The sequence below is a fragment of the Agelaius tricolor genome, unplaced genomic scaffold, assembly GCF_023055355.1.
Source record: "Agelaius tricolor isolate 1412-34295 unplaced genomic scaffold, bAgeTri1.0.p SCAF_28, whole genome shotgun sequence".
NCBI classification, from domain to species: Eukaryota; Metazoa; Chordata; class Aves; order Passeriformes; family Icteridae; genus Agelaius; species Agelaius tricolor.
This window is the reverse complement of record NW_027269288.1, coordinates 4340134-4361936: the sequence shown is the minus strand read 5'-3', so window position 1 is coordinate 4361936 and position 21803 is coordinate 4340134. Positions and strand designations below refer to the sequence as shown.

At 46.5% G+C, this 21803-nt stretch overlaps 1 protein-coding gene across 1 annotated transcript; it reads right to left on the bottom strand.

Annotated features, from left to right (window-relative positions):
• Positions 1–40: 40 nt before the first annotated feature.
• Positions 41–20929, bottom strand: CUNH1orf167 (chromosome unknown C1orf167 homolog). Its single transcript, XM_071449238.1, has 20 exons — positions 20844–20929; positions 15541–15584; positions 14759–14975; positions 14407–14582; positions 13842–13939; positions 12882–13068; positions 12270–12451; positions 11781–11967; positions 11387–11609; positions 10651–10808; positions 10386–10482; positions 9056–9198; positions 8331–8539; positions 7463–7607; positions 5037–5301; positions 4366–4474; positions 3915–4122; positions 2991–3120; positions 2171–2281; positions 41–1241 (listed from the first exon to the last, which is right to left on the bottom strand). The coding sequence occupies exons 4-20, from the start codon at positions 14568–14570 to the stop codon at positions 1182–1184; spliced, it is 2676 nt and encodes an 891-aa protein (XP_071305339.1). The 5' UTR covers positions 14571–14582; positions 14759–14975; positions 15541–15584; positions 20844–20929; the 3' UTR covers positions 41–1181.
• Between the last annotated feature and the right edge of the window lie 874 nt (positions 20930–21803).

Sequence of the window (21803 nt, the reverse complement as noted above, 5' to 3'; positions counted from 1 at the left end):
ACCCCCTGTCTTCACTTTCAATGCATGTCCTGAGTATGGTAGAGTGGAGAAAGTGTAAATTCTAGAATTTACCAAAAGTAGCCAGCTACACTATTGAGCTCAATTCTGCAAGGTCAGGTACTCTTTTGCAATGCCTGTAGGGAAAGCTAGGTTATCTTTGCTGAGCTAAGCTTATCTTTCCTGACCTAATGCCTCTTTAACAGCCTCAGGCCCCCTTGGAATAAGGGGTTGGGGAAGCTACTGAGGCTGCTTTGTGTACTTAACAATCCTGCAAAGCTGCCACGGGCTAGGAAAACTACCTTGGAGCAGTTCCCAGTGGGATTTCAAGATCCCTGCCATGCTGTGAGCATCTCTTTCAAACAAGGAAGGAAGAAAAGCCTTTTCCAGATTGTTCAGACCCTCTTGTTACAGCTGTCTGAGAGCAGGCTCATATATCCAGGGTAATTACAAGGCATCAATCATAGAGGCAAGTAATGGGAAGGCTGGGGATCAGACACGCCTGTCTAGCCTCAGCAAAGCTTTTGGTGCTCAGCTGTTCCCAGCAGGTTTCTTCATACCTTGCCCATTCAGCACAGAAATGAAGCAGCAGGAAGCAGTCAGGAGGTTGGCCACCCACTGAAAGGCTTAATGAAGAGCTGATGGACCTAGACAGGGGGAGGAGGTGGGAGCCATGTGGAAACCTGCCCCCCCTCCAGGGGAAAAGCCAAATCTAAAAATAAAGAGCTGTGTTTGCACCTACCCAAGCCAGACTTTGAAATCAAAAGGATCCAGCACTCACAAACTCCTGCTCATCTCTATTTGCATACTCCCCCTTGACACCAAGCTCCTGTCCAGGGAAAAAACACTGAGTAAAAGGAAAGCCTATAAAGCTTTTTTGCCCTTTAATCAGAACTCCAGCAAAAGCATGGTCCAGAGAAAAAGAGAATGCAACCTCACAACTGTAAGTAACTTCTCTGTGTTGCTAAGGAGGTAAGACACAAGTCCTTTAAAGAGGACCTTTCACTAGGTACAATCTCTGCCTGGTTGTTCTTTGGCTGTCATCCTTCTGACTGGCAGCACAGCTTTTATTGTAAGAGCAGAGTGTTCTTTTTTGACAGCACAGGACCACCTCTTTGTTGTGACAGGAGCTGTATCCTCCACGTGTCCTGAATTGAGCAGCAGCTGCAGGCAGGCCCCTCCATTCAGCAGGATCCTTTGTGCTTACACTGGAATGCTGTGAGCTGCCACCACCTTGCAAAGGCCTGAAAGAGCAAAGTGCACAAATCAAACACTTGGGTTACCCTTGAGGGGCTGCAGCCATTCTTCCAGAACCCCTAAACGTGGCTTTCCTAGCAATGGCTCTGCCAGCTGCCTTAGCCTTCACTCAAAACCCTTCCCTGTCTCTCCTGGAGCCAATATGGGGCGTGCAGAGTGCAAATCAGTGTGAGAGAAGAAAGACCAATGCCCTCTAATTTCAGTACCTGCTCCTGTCTCCTTAAAGGAGGCCCTAATCCTGCATGAATCTTTGGGAGGCAGGCAGAGGAGCAACTGGATATGAGTACTAAGGCTTTGCCTGCTCACTCAAATTCATAAATTCATAGTGATTTGCTTGCCCCTGGGTGCAAGTCAGCACAGTCCTCCTGCACCAATGTGGAGCCTGTTTCTTCCCTGAGTGGGGTCTCAAGAGGCAGGGGATTAGAGGATTAACACCACTAATAACAGCAGGGAAGGGGGCACATGTCAGGGAAATTGACTCCTGACACAAAGCTTTGAAAAACACCCATAGATGAACCCGTGTAAAGCTGGAAGCTTTTTTCCTTTTTTACTGGCAAGTCCAATTCCTTGATGCATTCAACTTCTCCCTAAGCAAGTGCATTGTGGAGGGAAGCCAGCAGGGTGGTGATACTGGCTCAGGTGCTGGTGAGTGTCTGGTGCCACTGGGGTGGCAGTGATGGGTGTTACTGGGCAAGCCTGCACTGCCTGTAGCCTCCCATACATCCTGGGAGATGAGACCCATGTAAAGCTGGAAGCTTTTTTCCTTTTTTACTGGCAAGTCCAATTCCTTGATGCATTCAACTTCTCCCTAAGCAAGTGCATTGTGCAGGCAGAGATAGAGGGAACACCAGTTGTCTCTTTGGGGTGCTTTTTGTATCACTGAGTCCACTGAATTGAAGAAGGCAGAAATGCTTACCTGAGACAGGAGGCTCCTGGCTTCCTCCTGCAAAAGATTCTGCACCACACAGCTTTGCAAGTATCTTTGTCTCCACACCCTCCAGGCCTTTGCTATCAGCCGCTGCTGGTCCTGAAGGAGAAGAGGCAGCACACAGATTAACTGGGCTCTGGCAGCAAAGTTTCCTCACTTCCCTCCAGGCCCACCTTGTTCCAGTTGCTTCATGAGTGCCTCTTAAAGACTTGGCACTGCTAACAACACAGGACTAATGACAGAGCTCTTGCTGAGCTACTCTCTGCAGCACAGTGTGGGTAAATCCCAATGCCCCACTGTGCCCCAGCACAGCTCCTCACTGACTATGGACATGCTCACACTATGCTCACCATCATCTTGTTCCCTGGGCAGGCCAGAGCACAGCTCCCACAGCTAATGCCCAGGAACCTGGCAGGACATGCCTATGAACAGAAGGGGAAGCCAAATGACAGCTCATGGTAAACTGTGGACACCAGTGGGATGTATCAGGAGCACAGATGAGGACAAGGATTGTAATAACTGCTGTGAATTTTGCACAGTCTATAGACAATCTAGACAAATCCTGTTTCAGCTTCCCATCTGTAAAGGCTAAGCACAACTAAATCTGTGGATATGCCAGTCTGTCAAGCTGACATTCCAAGAAGAACAATGGAAAAACCAGCCCCAGCAGTAAATCAAGATTTTTGGTGCCTACTGGTATTTGTTAAACCCCCAGGTCTCATCTCCCAGGATGTATGGGAGGCTACAGGCAGTGCAGGCTTGCCCAGTAACACCCATCACTGCCACCCCAGTGGCACCAGACACTCACCAGCCCCTGAGCCAGTATCACCCCCCTGCTGGCTTCCCTCCACTGATGCCATCCCCTTACCAGACAGAGCAGTTTCCTGTTGTGCTGGTGCAGTACCACTGTGTGATGCCACCTCTTCAGATATCTCCTCCTGCAGGCAAAAGAAGCAAATAAGCTTTAGCAGCCATACAAGGGAGCCCTTCCCTGATGGTATTGATTTATTAAAAATATGGATATTGATCTAGTACTGATAACCAACTGTGACAGACAAAGACTCTCTAACAGTTTAAAGTTAGAAAGTGAATGTTTATTTATGTTTATTGTGGGATAGCTCCCAAACACACACTGCAATTTACAGGTGATCACAGAGTCCTTTTATCTATATAAGTATTGAACACCCAAAATACAAATGCATATTCATAACTTTGGTACATCCCATTCCCTGCTTCATATGGTAGTTGGTTAAGCATGAGTAGTTTGTTCCTCAAAATGGGTCAATGGTCCCTTTCATGGGGAGGGGTCCCAAAATGAGGAAGTAAATGAAGTCTTCCTCCTTCTGACCTTTCTGCCTTTTCAATGCAAATATGAGAAATGAACCCTTGGTAGAACTCCCGTTTCTGTCTTCAATTGGTTCCAGAAGAGGGGAGGCCTATAATTGTCTTATGCTCCTAAAAACAATTGTCTCATGTTCCTAAAAGCTATTTATCAGTTTCTATAATGAAAAATCATTATAAACCCAGCTAAGCAAACAATATGTTGACAAGCAATCAATTATTAGTTAAGTACTAACTCTTAACTTCATCAAGGCCTACCCATTTATTTTGATTAATTCAAATAAAGCTTATTTCTAACTAAAACCTCAGCTCCTCTAAAATCCCTAAATTCCTGAAAAGTTTATGTCTCAGTATCAGTAAGAGGAAGCCCAGAGCCCTGCACTCCACTTACCCAAGCCACTTCTTAGCCCACTCCTCCAAGTCCACCCCTGCTGCATTCTCCTGGATCCTTGCATGCCCACAAGAGGGTCCTACCACATCAGGTCTCTCCAGAAACCTCTCAGCCCTGTTTTGGCTCCTGTAGATCACCAGCCAGCGCTGAATGGCACTGGGAAAACGTTCAGTTGGTGCTGGATCTTCTTCTCTGCCTCTTCTGCTTTCTAAGAAACAAAAGAGGAATCACACAGGAGCTAACCTTGGAGCTAGAGAGGGAGACATCAGAGCTGCCATGAGCCCTTAGTCCTTCAACTCCTGAACACAGGAGAAATCAACTGAGTTTGATTGCCATGAGCTCCTACTCCATAGAGAAATCCCAGTCATTAAGCTGGTAAACACCAATCCCCTTTCCCTCACACTCCCCACATGGGTCTGTGAAAGGAAGAGAGGAGGGAGAATCTTCTTACTCGTGGGCCAAGAGAGAGCCATCTTTCTGCTCTTCCTGACACCTATGAGGGTGCTGCGCTGCCGTAAGCACTGGGAAAAGGCAGCTGCTCTGGTCCAGTAGTTGCAGGCCTGCAAACAGAAATAACACAGCTGCAGCCAAGAGTAAACACAATGCACACAGCACTCACACAGCCCAGAGAGACAGGCTCACAGCTCTGCAGGTAGCTTAATGTGCTAGACCCCAGCCTGGAAACTGCACAGATGAGATCCCAGCAGGACTGACTCAGCCCTTCCAAATCAATGGAGCTCTTTGTAGTTTGCTAGCTGTGAGTCTTTTGAAAAAAGCTGTATCTCTGGCAGCTTACTCTGCTCTGCAGGGCCAGTGATTATCCCATCTTATCTTTGAGCAGAGAGGAAGGAGTGCTCTCATCTCTCTGGTCAAAATGTCCCCTTTCCTTATTGCTGTGCTCCATATGGTTGCTGCAATCAGTGCCAGATTATGGTGATGAAGTTGTGTGCACAGTCGGTGAAGAATTTCACAGCAGGGACTAAGCAGTCACCACAAATCAACCCAGGTTTTTATACAAGCCTTGTCACACTATCTCAGTGCCTCATGACTCACTGAGTTAATAATAGCTGTCTCATCGAGACCTTTATCTTCTCATACTTAGGGAGCTTTATCTTCTCTTACTTGTTTGACAGTGGCCACAGATCCCAGGCGCAGGGCTTGCTGTCCTCTTGCAGCCACTCGCCAGCGGTGGCAGGCTTTACCTGGAGAGGGCTCCTGCCACTTGTGGCTTCTCCCTCCTGGCACTTGCTCAGCTCTCCAGAGTTTGTCCCTCCACTTAACAAAGCTCCCAACCAGGAGACGGTGCTCTCTGACTCTTTTAAAATGAGAGAGGGCTTCACGCTGCCTTAGTTGCCATGCAGTGACCTGGGCCCAAGTGACAAGGCACCTGAAAAACAGTTCCAAGCACAGAAAAGAAGCAGATGCCTAAAGTAACAGCTCCATGTCAGACCAAATTTCACCCTCTCACCTGCCCTGCAGTATCCCACATAAATGGCCAAAGCAAAACAAAGAGCATTCAATAAGAAAAAAGTCTGTTCCTATTACTGCTGCAATCGAGATTTATGCATTGACCTCTGTGCTTCGTGTTTTCCCAGTGCCTCATCTCTGGGAGGTGCAAGTTCAGATTCTTCAAATATCTTTCTGCTGAAAACCTGCCCTCATTTTACTTCAAGTTCCCAGCAGTTACCTGTCACCTACTCAAGAGACTCTGCTTCCCTCTGCCATTCTAGCATTTCCTTCATTCAAAGGCCTCTGCAAACTGAATCCAATCTTATATTACATTTTTCTTTTGCCTACAAAACAAATTCTTTTCCTAGGCTGCCTTGCCAGTACACATACTTGGTCCCCCACACCAAAAAAAAAAAAAAAATTAACCAGTCTTCAGTCTATCTCTGTGCTACCAGCTGACCAGAAAGATGGTGCTTGATGAAGGCTTTTTCATTTTTCCATTGTGGGATGAAAGTAAAACTGTTAAAATCTCCTTCAGCATGGAACCCAGCAGATTCCTGAAATCTGCTTGCAGCATTTATGACAGCCACTTGCTGTCAAGATTCAGATTTTGTTTCTTGGCTGTCACAAACTAAGACCCTGTGTATGTGGGATGTACAACTAGAATCTTTGCAAAGACGATTTTATTCCAAAAAATCAACAACTTCAGGAGTTACTATAATCAGCACTGTAAATCTGTACCCACAATAATCTTCCTGTATCTCACAGGCTGATGCACAGGAGGCCAGTCTTCCTCTGCAAGCAGAGAATGCAATCTGCTTTTAATTGTAGCTTATCCTTTGGTTCCTTGTTCCATTTGGACCTTCATTATGCAAATCACCCCACTGCACCCCTAGGGCAGAGGTGTGAATATTCTGTGCCTGGCAGGCTTTCTGGAAGATCAAGAGAAGCTGTTCCAGGTTATCCCAGCACAAAAAAATGCCCCCCTCAAAAGAGAGAGCTCATCCAAGTGAGAAATTAGAAGCACTCTCATCAAAGGAGACTCAGAAGGAAGATTAATGGTGGAGACATACTCAACAGGAAGGAGCAATATTAAGGGCTTATCCTAAATACAATTCCCATGAGGGAGCCACACAGATAGAGGAAAATGCAATTGGGTGGGGTAAGTGCAGAGTCTAAACATCACAGCCACCAAAGTTTTACTGGGTTTTTAGTTGCTCTTTCCTCTGCAGATCTTTGTGTCCTCTCAGTCTGAACCTGCAATTCAAAAGAAAACCTGATAGGGCCAAACCTGCACTTCTCATACCTTAAATGAACCCTTGGCATAAATAATCCTATCCATTCTTATCCTCCTGAATTATTTTAGAGAAACACTTCAACAATCCTGGTTCACTACAGCTGGACACTTCTTTGCACTTCAGGCAGGCCTCATACAACATAAACTACAAACAAAACTGTTTCCAATAAGAAGACCACTGAATACAGTTAAGAGAGAAAAAAAATTAAATTCTTGTGGTTTTGGGATCTGTCAACATAACATAAGACTCAAAGACAGATTACAGCTTCACCTACATTGTAGTAACACCAAGATGAGTTGAATATCATGGTTCTCCCTTCATAAGCTTTATACTGCTTTGCTGCAGGAACAAATCAATTTTTCACATTAAATTAAAATCAACACACTGTGTACAGAATCCTAAAAGACTAACTCAGTAAACATCAGATCCCTGCAAGCTCTCTGCCCACCATTCCTTTCAGCAAATACTGAAGTACAAATAAGGCTTTCAAAGTTTAAACTGCACAAATTTGTTTGTATCTCTCCCTTGCTTAGTGCACAAATACCACCCTGCATAACTAAGACTGAACACAAGTTCTGGAAGGAAAAGAATTTTTGAATGGGAAAAATGAGGGGGGGGGGTGAGGCTTTAGGTAAGAAGCCTCTTCATAGAGACATCCTCAGAGAAGTGCTGCTACAGAAGCTCCATTTATACATGAGCTATCCATACTTTCAAATCCAGGACAATACAGTGGATGCCACTACATAAATTGCTCTTCATGCAGAGCTTCCCTTGGAAATGCTTTGAGAGCAAGAAACAAACCTGTGCAGGAGAAAACGTTCCCAGAATAAACCAGCATATTTCTGTTTCCTGGTTTGGTGATACCATGTGTGCAGGACCAGCCTCTTCTTCTCTTGGCAGCTGTGGCAGGCCCATTGCTGCTGCAGCTCTCCCAGAGCACGCTTCCCTGTGAGAGAGCACAGTGTCCTGAGTCAGCCCAGGGACTGCTTCTCCATTGCAGAGTCCACACAAGAGCAAAGAAACATCTCCTGCAAGCACCAAATGGGACCAAACTTGCTAAGATTTCCTGTCCTCTCTTTAGCAGCTAAAGAGACTTTTCAATTCACTTTGTAGTTTTTTGTCTGCAAGGCAGTCAGACCTTCTTTCAAATTTTCCCTGCAAGAGATCACAGATTACTTCCACTCTTATCTGCAAGGCAGTTTTCCATTAAAAAGTGGGAGTTTTTCTTCCCTGGCACAGTGCAAGTACTTAGAGCATATGAAATTCCTTGAGGGATCAGGATTCTTAAGCCACCCCAAAAGATACACCCTGTTCCCAACCTGACTGCTTGGTCTGAGGAGACATGTTCAAACTTGGAATGCTGCATGGAAGTCCATGTAACTCCTCAGCTGCTAAAATACACTGCTTGAACACTCTTTTGTGCAGGTAGAAGTGCCAAAGGAGCATCTTCCCTAATATAAAGCACAACAGAACAGTAGGTCACATGTCCTACTGATGGCCAGAAGAATGCAGTGACACATGCACTCACTGACTCCTGGAGTAGTATGTGCCTTTCCAGAGGAGCAGTGCACAGAATTCCAGCCAAAAGTGTGACTCTCTCCACCCCAACTACTCCCAGAGCTGCTCTCTCCTAGAGGGACAAGTGATGCAGTGGGATGGGGTAACTCACTCTGCCAGCAGGAATGCCAATGCCACAGAGCATCAGCAGTCAGCTGGTGAACATGGCACCTGAATCTCCGGTCAGCTTCCACTTTCTGGGCCAGTCTCCTTCTCCACAGGCTGAAAGCCACCTGGACACAATGAACTCCATGTTTTAGGGCTGCTGCTGCTTCTTGGTTCTTATTTTCCATGACCCAGTGGTGCCAGCTGAGGAAGGCTCTGAGAAGGACAAAGGTTGCTGCACTGATTGTAGGAACAACTCACAAAGATACACACCTTTGTAATGGAAAATTTAACAACAAACACACACACAAGGGAGTTTTGGAAACACATCTGATCTGTTAACATCCTTTCCCCATTAAACGTCAGGGGAAATGATGGACAGGACAAGCTGTTCAGAGGAAGGTTTTCTGAAGAGCCTGCTGTGCTCTTCAGCTTTGGAATCAGTACAGAGCAAGGCCAGTTCAGTGGATAGGAAGTTACCAGGATGTTGTTATCAGCAGAGCTGGGCTTGCTCTAATTTGTGAGGCGTTCCATCAAACCAGAAATTACTGTGTTCCTACATAGTAATTTTTAAGCTGGAAAAACCCCAAAATAATGGGCTGCAAAACTCCCACTGAAGACAAAATAAAATAGCTAGAGGAAGAATTTTTTTCCCATTTTTTTAAATTAAAGCAAGTGTAAAGCTTTCAAAACAGAGGGCTTTAGGAAACTTCTGGAAATCATGATCCCTACCGAGACAGCCGAGTGCGCCTGCAGTGCTGCTGGGCCTTTACATGGAGCTGAGTTTGAGCTGACCAGACAATGAAGCACCTCTGCAGGCAGTGCTGCTCTGCTTGCTGCCAAAAACTCCTCACTGAGTTGTCAGAGGTGTAATCCTGTAATCCAGAAAGGCAAAAAAGGGCCCTGAACTGCTGTTATATCAGTTACTCCACACAGCTCAGCTGTGTCTCCTTGCCACTGTCACTTCTGTGATTGCCCAGCTCCATTCCATCCACCCCACATGAACAGCCAGACATGAGGGTCTAACACATCCTTTCTAAATCCCTGACATGGCCCACATGAACAGCCAGACATGAGGGTCTAACACATCCTTTCTAAATCCTTGACATGGCCCATATAAACAGCCAGACATGAGGGTCTAACACATCCTTTCTAAATCCCTGACATGGCCCACATGAACAGCCAGACATGAGGGTCTAACACATCCTTTCTAAATCCCTGACATGGCCCACATGAACAGCCAGACATGAGGGTCTAACACATCCTTTCTAAATCCTTGACATGGCCCATATAAACAGCCAGACATGAGGGTCTAACACATCCTTTTTATATCCTTGACATGGCCCACATGAACAGCCAGACATGAGGGTCTAACACATCCTTTTTATATCCTTGACATGGCCCACATGAACAGCCAGACATGAGGGTCTAACACATCCTTTTTATATCCTTGACACCTGCCCCACATGAACAGCCAGACATGAGGGTCTAACACATCCTTTCTAAATCCTTGACATGGCCCACATGAACAGCCAGACATGAGGGTCTAACACATCCTTTCTAAATCCTTGACACCTGCCCCACATGAACAGCCAGACATGAGGGTCTAACACATCCTTTCTAAATCCCTGACATGGCCCACATGAACAGCCAGACATGAGGGTCTAACACATCCTTTTTATATCCTTGACACCTGCCCCACATGAACAGCCAGACATGAGGGTCTAACACATCCTTTTAAAATCCTTGACACCTGCCCCACATGAACAGCCAGACATGAGGGTCTAACACATCCTTTCTAAATCACTGACATGGCCCACATGAACAGCCAGACATGAGGGTCTAACACATCCTTTTTAAATCCCTGATACCTGCCCTACTTCCACTCAGCTATTAGGGAAGAGTTACCCTGAGAAAAGTTTTAATCTCCCAAATCTTCTGTTTGAGAGAGAACAAAATAGCAGTGAGACCTTCCATATGCTGATATTGAAACCCAAAGGCTCTTTGCTAAATTTGAATATTCAGAAAACACTTGTATATTTACAACATTTTCTAGCCTCACCTCTTCCCATGCAGAGGAACTGGTGAGAGGCTGGGAATTATTATCTGGACTCTGCAGCACTGAAGACTGGAACTGATTTCCCACAAACCAATTTCCTCTGCAAGACAAAAGTGTTGGGTGAGGAAGGAAAGAAAGAAGAAGATAAAGTCCCCTGGAAGGATGGTGTGACATGACATGAGGGATGATCCAGAAGGAAGGAATTCAGCCAGTTCAAACAAGGGGTCACTCCTACCAGCATCCCAAAAAACCACAGTGTCCAACTCACCCAGATGCAGGGAAGGAGGTGTGCAAGCACAGCTCAGCTGGCAGCTCTGTGCACTGGTGGAGTTGAAGGAAAGAGCTGTGACACGACACATGTGTGACATCCTCAGCAGCCAGAGGGGACAAGAAGCCATGCTGGCTGCTGTCACTAAGACTGCATTCCTGCAGGTATGAAGGGAGGAACATGCTGTGAGGTGAGTGTCCTGAGAGTAGAAGAACCCAGCTGACAGCTCTGCCCATGCCATTTACTCCTTTTTTTATCAAGGATTCAGGCAAATCCAAAATGCATCCAAAGGAATTGCAGGTTAGCCATGACACCTCTGGAGAGTAAACATGTAAGTGGTGGGAAAGTTATTTCTATACTAATAATTTCCATACTGAATCCAGAAATACATGTATTTCTATATTGAGAAAAGGGGAAATGAGCATATGCACTGTCTCAGTGAGGAAGCTCTTTATATCTCATCTCTTCCACCTTGCAGCCACAAACAGAAGCAACTGTACAAGGGAAACTCACTAGCTCAGCTTCCCACATCTCTAATTGATGAACCAGAAAGGCACAGAGAGCATTGACTTTACACCTTTAGATTTCATTTCAGCTTGAAGACCCCACAGATTCAGCACTAAATTTTAAGCACAGTTTGCTGATGACAATACCATGTTGAAGCAGAAATTTTCCCCTGAAAAATCCCAGCAATTTAATACCTCAGAGCAGTCTAGGTGTGCCAAGACCTTCTCACCTTTTCCAGTGAGCTCTGAGAGGTCAGAGTAGCTGGTGCACTGCTGTCAAAGCCAGATGATGTTGAGAGATCCTCAGAAAACAGCATGGCAAGAGGTTCCTCACAGACAGCTCCATGCAAGTGCTTAGAACTTTGTTCAATTGTCTTCAGCGTGAGATACTTTTGGTGCCATAATTTCAGAGTTTTTCTGAGTTTACACTGCTCCAAAGTCTGAGAGAAAGAGCTGAGACAGAAGATACTGAGACAGTAAAGTGAAAGAACACCAGAGGGGGTGACAAGCACAGACATGATGGACAACACACAGGGTAAAAGGGGCTCTAGCAAAAGGTACAGAAAATCAGGTGGACACTACTAATGGGGGCAGGGCTCCAGGGACTGGCTCTTCTGCACTCACTCAGCCTTGTGATGCTCACACAGCCTTGTTTTCCACAGCAGATATACTCTCTGCAGCTTCAGTTTTTGGCAGAAGTCATCAAAAGAACAGACTGTTTTCTCCAGAAACTGTTTCTCTCCAGTCCATGATGTCTGACCTTCATGGCTCTTTGTCACAGTCTTGCCAGCTGCTGAGCTCATAACTGCTCCTTAACCAGTTACATAAAGGAACAAGAGATTTTCTCAAGGCATTCCAACTCAGCCCAGCCCAACCCTCAAATTGCTTCTTTTCAGCAAGGTTTAAGAGTTTCTGTTTGGTTTATGATGCAGAGTGACAAACCTCCCTGCAGCTTCACTGACACACCCAGACCCAGTCCTCTGCCCACTCTGCTTTGTTCACACCCTGTATCATCTGAGTCCCTCTGTTTTCAGGCTGTTTTCAGTGTACAAGAGGAGGAAGGAGCCAAACACCTCTGAAGTTTGGATTCTGTACAGACCCCAAGCTGCTCACCATAATGCTGCCTCCATTGTAGGAGGAAGAGGTTCACCACTGCCTGCTTGTCACCTCCTCTGACCTGCAGCATCCCAACCCACTGCTGGAAGTGCTTCCTCAGTGATACTGCTCTGAGATGGGCCAGCTTGCACCTGCCAAGTGCCTTCTGCTCAACAGTCTCCTTCCATGTACGGAAGCACCTGAGAATACCAAAGGACAATGTTGAAAAACACTTGTGCAAGCTTATGTGTCTTCCTGAGACTGTGTTTAGTTCAGGAAAGACAGACACAAGCTGTCCCCTGAGCTTCTGCTTGTTTATTTCAGTCAAAAGCCACTGTCATGCTTAGAGCACAGCAGCACAGTGGCTGCTCTTGGGTTTGGTCTTTCAGAACATCAAAAGTCAGGACAAAAAAAGTTTTGGCAGTGCACAGGAAGCAAGTCATAACACCTCTGGCCACAGCAGTTCCTTTTTATGTTTCTATCCCTACCTTCATCTTTATTAACTCCTGAAACAAAAGGATAGATGGCTTTAAGATGGAACAATTATTACTGTCTGGGTTGGCTCTGTTATTCCATGGACTTTCACAGAGAACAGATTTTTCACATGAAAACCAGATCTCACCAACTCACCGGGAGACCAAGTTTCTTTGGATTTGTTTTGTCAGTGTTAGACTCTTTTTCATTTCCAAGCTTTGGGAATGCCACATCCAGAAAATATTTTGTAGCTTCTTCTTTTCCAGCAGAGCACGGGCTTCCAAAAGCCTGGCTTCCTCTTTGCTCAGCAGCTCCTTCTGCAGGCGCCACAGTCTGAAAGCTGCTGTGTCACAGGGCAGGAAGAGATTGACAGGAAGAGAAATAGCAGAAGAACTTCAAACAACATCATGTCACACAGCAAACATTCCCTGGCTTAAATCCAAGCTGCCAGAGGAAGGACACTTAAGGAAGGCAGCTCACATTGCTGCAGCAACACATGCTGCAGCTGAATTCATACAAGGAATGAGGCAAAACTTGTGTGACATGGTGAGTGGCCATCCTCCAGCATCACACATACTGGTCCAGCTACTTGTGTCACCATTATATTTTCTGAAAAATCCCTTTGCCCAGGATTTTTCTCCTGGGAAGCTGAGAAGCCTCAGAGAAAAATGAAAACAATAATTATCTGATTTGCTTCTCCTGTGTTTTGCTGCTTTGGAATGTGTTTGGAGATTGTTTATCCACAGGTGATTGTTTCATTGGTTTCTGCTGTGAATTATTTTGACTTAATGGCCAATCATGGCCAAGCTATGTTGGGACTCTGGAAGGAGTCACAAGTTTTAATTATTATCTTTTAACCTTCTGTCTGTATCCTTTCTGTATTCTTTAGTATAGTATTCTTTCATATAATATAGTATCATAAAATAATAAATTAGCCTTCTGAGAACATGGAGTCAGACTCATCATTCCTTCCATCATCTGGGAACCCCGCAAATGCAACATACTTGCAGGATCACATTCTGAAAGAGCTCAAAGCAACAACTAGACCCAAAGCACAAAAGCTGGTGAAACAGTGAAGATCTCCAAGCTTTCCAAGGCTATGGAATGTGTGCTTACCAGCCAGCCGCCTCATGTCCCTGATTGCTTCAACCCCCCAGCAGAACTCATCTCCTCTCTGCCCGTGCCGGAGCTGTGTCCACAGCTCTCCCTCCATCCTGAAAGGGCCACAAACATCCTTAACATCCAGCTGTCCAAAGAGGCACTCACAGAACAGAATCCAGGGCTTTCCTCTCTCTTTTTGTCTCAACTTGTTCTTCTGCCTTCAGAATTAGAACCTCAACAAAAGGCTTTTCTTTTGACACCTCTACTGCTAGAGACTGTAGTATTGCTTCACTCCAACCTCATTTACCCCTGTACCACATATGCAGGTGATAGCTGAAGCAAAGAATTAGTACAGGAGTATTTCTGTCAGACACTCAGGCTGCAAACACTGGTGCACAGAAGCTCTGAAATAGGACTGTTTAGTTCTTAACATTAAACTGCTAATTCTTGCAGTGTTTATCCACAGCAATACATCCCAAGGACATGGAAACAAGTCTGCCATCATTTGAGAACAAATTTTCCCTGTGTTTGTAACCCTTCCTTTGTCCAAGATAACAGAAAGAGAATACTCTCTGCTTACCTATGAGCCTGCTCCACTTCCTTTGAGTATCCTGTTGGAAGCTGATGCTGAGCTGAGGTTGTCATAGTGGCCAATCTTCCTCCTCCAAAAATCCCTGCTGATGAACTTTGGGTGTAGGAGTAAGGCTCAGGCTGCAGAGCTTCCTTCTTGCTCTGTTTTGCCATAGCTTCCTTCCACTGAAGAAGAAACCACATGATCAGAACAAACTGCAGACAGAGTATTGGCACCAGGGTCTCCATCACAGAATTTCACACAGGATACCCCTTCCTCCTCCCTATCCAAACAGGATTTGTGCCTTCTCTGACTGCACAGCAGGAAGTTCATGGCACCACTGTCCCCAGCCAGTGCTCACCCTCTGGAAGCTGGCAGCTAGCAGAGTTGAAGCATGTCTCTGCTGGGCCACCTCCAATTGTGTCCTCCTTTGGTGCTCAAGGCACTGCAGAGCACCAAAGCCCTTCTGAAGCAGCTGGTGTCTGTAAAGCTGTGTGGCTGCCCTCTTCCAAAGGATATATCTCCTCCAGGCTTGGAAACACCTTGCTAGGATTTGTTTGTCACACAAGTGCCAGAAACTTAAAAATGAAAAACAGAGGTGAGTTCCTGTTAACAGAAAGGAAAGTTAAACCAGCCAGGAGGTGGCAATCAGAGTTCAGCCATCAAGTTGTAAAGAGGTTATTTGAAATCATTCTCTCTAAAGAATGGAAAACATGCACTCTCACACCAAATTAAGGAATCACTGTTGCTAAATGGGTAGCAACCTCATTCACATCTTATCCACAAATTTGAATTTCATCTCATGGATAAGTCTAGCTCCTGATCTTCTCTACTGTGCAGTGAGCACATTTGCTGCATTGAAGAGTAGCACTGATGATACCAACACTTCTTCATTTCTAGCAACAACCAAAGCTGAATTTAGAAGATAGCATTGAAAAGATACAGACATTATATTTCATGATCCATTCTAAATTACAACCCTTTGAAAAGAAGTGGATGCAGCCCTCAGCCAACCACAGCAGATTCATGTAGGCTAAGTCCTAAACCCAAATGTTCCTAGGGACATGGCTCCTTAGCCACTTCCCAGAAGGGCTCCTTGGTTAACCACTAGCACACTCATACTCAAACACAGAGTCTTTTTACCTTTGCTCATTCACCTTCAATGACCAGAAGCTGTTCTCTGAGATCTGCAAACAGACAAGAGACAGTAATTCACAATTATTCATGCTGCTCCACTCTATTGAAGAATTTGCCTTTGTGGCACATATCATTTTGGATGGAGACCAGAGCAGGACTGCCTCAAGATCATGTATTATGTGGGATGCCTTGGACACTGCTCCTACACCATTGCTCTGTCAATATTCTGATATACTTCAGACATAAAAAGGCACGAGAAGCCTGAAATCTCAGGGCCCTGCAACAATGCACAGAGTAAAATCCAGTTTAATGCTTTCCCTCAGCATGCAGATCAGTGAATATAAACAGGTGTTTACATTGCCAAAACAACCAAGCTGACAAGCTGGTCTTTAGGAAGAAACGTGTGAGATGGAAAGATGGGATGAAGAAGGACTGTAGGAGATGAGATTGTGGCTATTCAGTACCAAGCAAAAACGATAGGACAAGCATCCCCATCACTTGTACCTCAACTCTGCACCTCTAGCAAGTGGCAGAAACAAGCACAAGTGACAGCTGTGAACAGAGATGCTTCACAGTGACCACACCCTCACCTCTCTGGGCACAGTTTTCTGTGTCTGGTTCCCTTCTTCACAGCACCACGGTTCTTTGGCATTCCCTTCTACAGAACATTCTTCAGACTGCTCAAGATTGCCATCAGCTTCCAAATTCCACCGGCTGCTTTGGCAGGAGTATTTGTTTCTCCTTCCTTCTCTGCTCATGCTCATACAATCTACATCAGAATGTCCATTAAAGCCTTCTTCAACTGGTGTACCCAAAGGATTGCACTGGCTGCTGCCCACTGCAGCTGTTCTTCTGCCTGCTGGTGATCTGGAGTGAGATACTTCTGACTCTTTGCTGCACTTAACATCAGAGCTGTTGACTTCTACAGATTTAACACTAAGCTGCTGGCCTGGTCTAAACTCTTTATCTCCAGGATGAGAAGTGATGCTCACACACACCTCTGCAGGAGTCCCACACATGGCTACACGAACATTCCTCTGGGTACCCCCCAAATCTGTCTCCAGAAACACCTGCAGACCCTCTGGACCCAGACTGGCTGAAAGGTCTTTCTTCCAAGACTCAGCACATGGAGACCCCCCATTAGATGTCTGTTCTCCTTTAACAACCCTTCCAGGAGAATGACTTTTTCTGTGAACATAAAGACTACCAGTTTCCAGAGATGGCTTCATCAGGGACTGGCATCTGAAGAAAGGGGAGCAACTGAAGGAGGAATCTGCTTCTGTACCCACTAGCCTGCCAGAGCCCACTCCAGAAGCAAGGGTTTGTGGTTGGATACCACCTGAAATTTTGGTTCTCCATGTGTTGGAGCCAATGTATCTGGATCTGTAAGAGCCAGAGAGAGGCTCAGCAGGACTGAAGTCTCTTGTCACTGCACTAAGGCTCCAGTCTTTAGCAAATGGGACGCTCCATTTCAATCTTGCCTGAGCAGCACTGGTTCTTACTGCAGCTAGCTGTTCTCCCATGGTCAGGACACTGGGACTTAAATCATCAGGAGCAAAGTATGAATGGCCAAAGACTGGAGAAGACTCAGACTCCAGAGGGAGGGAACCCCTTATCCCCATCAAAGCACTTTCTTGCTTAAGCCTCTGGACTGAACAGTACAAGCTAGCAGAAATCTGTGAGGATTGCAAAAGAGACTGAAAAGACTCCAGATTAGATGGATCAAGATTCCCCAGGGCCAGGGCTGAACTGTGACAAGTGTTCACACTTTCACCTGAGCTCCTTAAAGAAGGACCCACCCCTAATTCATGCCTAAGAGGGGAATCTGCAGCATGAGATGACAAAGGTGCATTGACCACTAAAGGGCTCACTAAAGGATTCATATAAGAAGCAGCAGAAGGCTGATGCTGTTGGCTTTCCACCAACATTGTTGGCTTTTCACCAACATTGTGACCACAGTCAAAATTCTTGTTCCTTCTTTCTGAACAGTGATGGTGAACAGTGGGTATGGAGCAGCTACCAGCTGCTTTGGCTCCCAGATGGTGTTGTGGAGGAAAGTCAATGCTCCCACTCCTTCTCCCTCCCAAAACACAAGGCTCAAGGTGAAAGTGCCTCTGGAGGAGATGCACAGCAGGGAGGACTGACCAAGCAAGATGGGGACTCTATGAACTACACACTTAGAGCTATGCTGCTGCAGCCTAGAGCACAGATTATTCTGCTGCAGCAGGCAGGAGCTGGAGACCTGGCTGGCAGTGTCCAGGAAGGGCTGAGAAGGGCAGGAGAGATGAGTCTGTCTTCAGACTGGGATCTCTTCCCATCTGACTCAGGCCAGGGATGAGAAATGTCTACTTGACTTCTAGTGCCCAAATACAGATTGAAATTCCCGTTCTTCTGAATGTTTCTTTGCTCTGAAGAAAAACAAGAAGAAATATAAGCAAAGGACTGTGAGTATTTCCTATCTCATCTTGCCTAGTTTGCCAAAGCCTTTGGGTACTTTCCTTGTGAATTTCTTGTCTCTGATCCACCAGCCTCAGTCCTGAAAGTGTAATGGACACTACTCTCTTCCTGTTTTTCAGCAGACAATCGTATCTGGCAGAGCAGGAATGAGTGAAAGGGACAGATTCAGTTCTCCACAAAAAACCTGGAAAACAAAGACTTCCAGCATTATACACCAGCAGCCTCAGAAGGAGTCTGTTGCTAGCAAGGCTGAATTATCCCAAGCTCAAGACTACACAGAGTGATTTCTTTTTGTCTGCACTAAAGGATGAAACCATGTCTACATATTCATAAAATCCACACTGTCCCCTAATCTGGAAGATTTACAGTATAGCTGGGAGACCTACTGTGCAGTCTAGCCACTAAGTCTGATGGTTATACATATAACATTCATGCTGAAAATGGATTCTTAAGTTGCTGCTAACAGGCAAGTGCAATTTGAGAGGACTGGGGTTCCATTCCCTCAGATTTTAAAAGCAAGTTGTCAATCACTGTCATTCTAACCACCATTCTTTTCCTCCTCTCTTTTAAAAAATGAAAATGGTATTCCATAAAGACACACACATCTCTATCATCTTAAAGCTCCCCTAGTCAATCTGAGAAGAGACAGCAACGAAATCAATGCCCATTGTCTTTTTCGAACACGCTCTAATCCCAGAAAGCCTCCTGCCAAATTGCACTGTTTCTAAGCTGTGTTTATCTCATTCTCTTCTAAGGGAACATTGGAGGCTCAGTTGTCCCTGTTTGTAACAGCTCATTTTTCCCTCTCACATGCAAACTCCTCCAGTAATCACCACAATCTGGGGAGCAAACACAGTTTCTAAAGCAGCAGGAGACAGTCAGGCAGTGCTGCAATTATCCCTGGGAACTGCTGTTACTGCCTTTCATACATCACCGAGGGTGCCACCAACCAAAGATCCCATTATTTCTTCCAGACCAGTTGAAGTTGGCAACTACAGAGTGAACAGACAAAGCACAGCTGCCTTCCTTAGGGTGCCTATCACTGCATGAAGTATAACCACAAAATGCACTGGACTGCTGTTCCATGGAAGCACTCCTTGCATCCCAGAAATACCCAATCAACAAGCAATGTATCACAAAAGGGTGTTACAAAGGATTTAAATTGCAAAAGGACGTAAACCCACCACGTTTTTCAGTGATATTTTGCTCTCTGAACACTCAAAACCTGGCTCTGGACTACCTTATGCTCAAGAATCTGGACATAATCTATTTTCTTGATAAAAATCTATTTTCTTGATAATATTTTCTTGATAATATTTTCTTGATAACTTGTGATTTTTTTAGCTCTCCATTTCAATTATTTGTGCTAGGCATACCAGGTTCTCACCACATCACCATGGTTATTTCAGGTGGTGTTCTTCACCTCACTCATTCCTAATTTCAGTCTCATTGAGATCTGGAAGAAATAGTATCCTTTCAAAATCACATCTGTCTGCCTTCTGAAATTGCTACTCAGATCTTTACCATAACAGCTTTTAAGCAGTAGGGTTAATCTCAGTCACAACAAGATCTTAGGAAGATCTTTTTTAAAACTTCTTCTGAGGCCAAAAGATACTCAAGGCAAACTAACTGCAAAATCCATGACCAATGGATTTTATGTTAGTTTTTATGATTCCAACTAAAACATTTAATGCATGCTTACTATATACACACTAACACATTAAAACCTAAAACAAATTCAATTAAGCAAATAAAAATTAAGATGATCAAGTTGTTTCTATTGCTATAAGCAAAAGGAAATAAATAGCACAGTTAATGAAAAGTAAATCAAGCTCTTTCAAGCAAATACCATTTCAGCAATACAGTAACAACACCAGACCCATAATAAACACATTTACACTGCACACACAGCGCTTATTCCCCATCCCTGCAGGTCAAGACTGATCCATTTCATATTCCAAGTAGGGGCCAGTGATTACTCTGAGCTCACACTTCAGCTGCCTTAGAAAGCAGGTTTTTTTTCCAAACACTGCTCAACGTTACAAACCAAACCAACTACCGTGATGCCTGTGAGACCAACAAGTATTGGAATATTACCAATATAGCTGGATGGGACGTGCCTGAGCTTGTCTGGTTCTTGCTGCTGAACCAAAAAGCGGCAACTGTGGTGTTTTCACCTCAGAGACACTTTTGGCTGGCTGGATGCTGCAGCTGGGTGCTTGGAGGCAGGTCCCTGCATGCAGGAGCTCCAATGGCTGCGGGAGGGAGCTTCCCCCCATAACAGGGTCTGCTCCTCAGGTTTACCTCTGGCAGAGAAGCTTTAAGGCGATGGTGAAGGAAAGGAATTGGTTCTGAGGCAGGGTTTGGATCCAGAGCTTTATTCTGGCCCACAGGCCTCTGGATCCAGCAACAGCTCCAGCAGAACTCCCTGAACCGTGTAGCTGCTGGCTCTTTTAACCCCGGGGAGAGGGGCAGGGAAGGGGTAGGGAGCCACCAACCAGGTACATAGAAGGAGGTCTGAAGGGACAAAGGACACCTGGATAGCTTAATGTCTCCCTAGGGGTAGAGGGCATCTTTTGAATTCTCGCTCGCCAATCACTCAATGCCCTTCTGCAATTCCAGGACTGACAGACAGTGCTGGGCAGGGGGCGAGGGAGGGGGAAGGAGAGCGACTGACACACCTGGGGAAGGAATCTTCAGGGAGAAACACGGGGTATCTGAGGCAAACCATGACATCACACCGCAACAAACAATCACACACAGGTAGTCCTCCCTCTGCAGCGCTGCCATCCAAGCACCCAGGAGGCAGTAATGGGAATGAGAAACTCCTCACCCACGGAAACTCCACTTACCCACTCCGAGAGGCACCGGCGGCACTGCTGGGCCCCGGGGACCGACCACACTGAGCGTCGGAGCCGGCACCTCCTTCGCGGCCACAGCCACCCTCGGCCCCCTCAGCGCCCGCTCCAGCTGCGGCTCCATAAGCAGCTTATCCCCCCGATTAGGTCGGTCACCGGGGCTACAGATGGCCGGGGAAAGCCGCTCTGGGCCATGGCTAATTAAAGCCGGGGCCCGGCCGGGGAGAGGGGGGTTCATGCCGGGCGGGAGCCGTGCCTGTCCCGGGCAGTGCCTCAGGACAGCTGCCTTGGCTTCCTCTCCAAGCAGAACCCGAACCCGCCAGTGCTGAGGGAGGCACCTGCAGGAGCCGTGTCTGTCCCGGGCAGTGCCTCAGGACAGCCGCCATGGCTTCCTCTCCAAGCAGAACCCGAACCCGCCAGTGCTGAGGGAGGCGCCTGCAGGAGCCATGCCTGTCCCGGGCACCCGAACCCGCCAGTGCTGAGGGAGGCACATGCGGGAGCCGTGCCTGTCCCGGGCAGGGCCTCAGGACAGCTGCCATGGCTTCCTCCCTAAGAGGAACCCGAACCCGCCAGTGCTGAGGGAGGCATCTGCGGGAACCGTGCCTGTCCCGGGCACCAGCGCTGAGGGAGGCACCTGCGGGAGCCATGCCTGTCCCGGGCAGTGCCTCAGGACAGCCGCCATGGCTTCCTCTCCGCCCTCCTTCCCAACCCGAACCCGCCAGCGCTCAGGGAGGCACCTGCCATGGGCGGGCTGGGCCTAATGCTGGGAGCTGCCTGCTCACCGCCAAAACGCCGGGCACAGCAGGAGCCGAGGGTTTAAAAAAGCAAAGCAAAACCAGCCGAATGGAGCATCGCAGCTGTTTGGGTGAGGAGATGTCACTGACTCCCCTGAGAGGCAGCAAGGCCGTGCTCTGGCACAGCAGCTCCGTGAATCCCCTCACACCCTCCTGAGCC

Bases quoted from the DNA above. Each gene is read 5' to 3' on its own strand.
- CUNH1orf167 (XM_071449238.1), bottom strand. From the start codon at position 14,570: ATGGCAAAACAGAGCAAGAAGGAAGCTCTGCAGCCTGAGCCTTACTCC. The intron at 11,968-12,269 runs GTGAGCAGCTTG...TAACTGGTTAAG, and splicing joins ACAATGGAGGCAGCATTATG to GAGCAGTTATGAGCTCAGCA. The intron at 7,608-8,330 runs GTGAGTTACCCC...GCTCTCTCACAG, and splicing joins TTGGCATTCCTGCTGGCAGA to GGAAGCGTGCTCTGGGAGAG.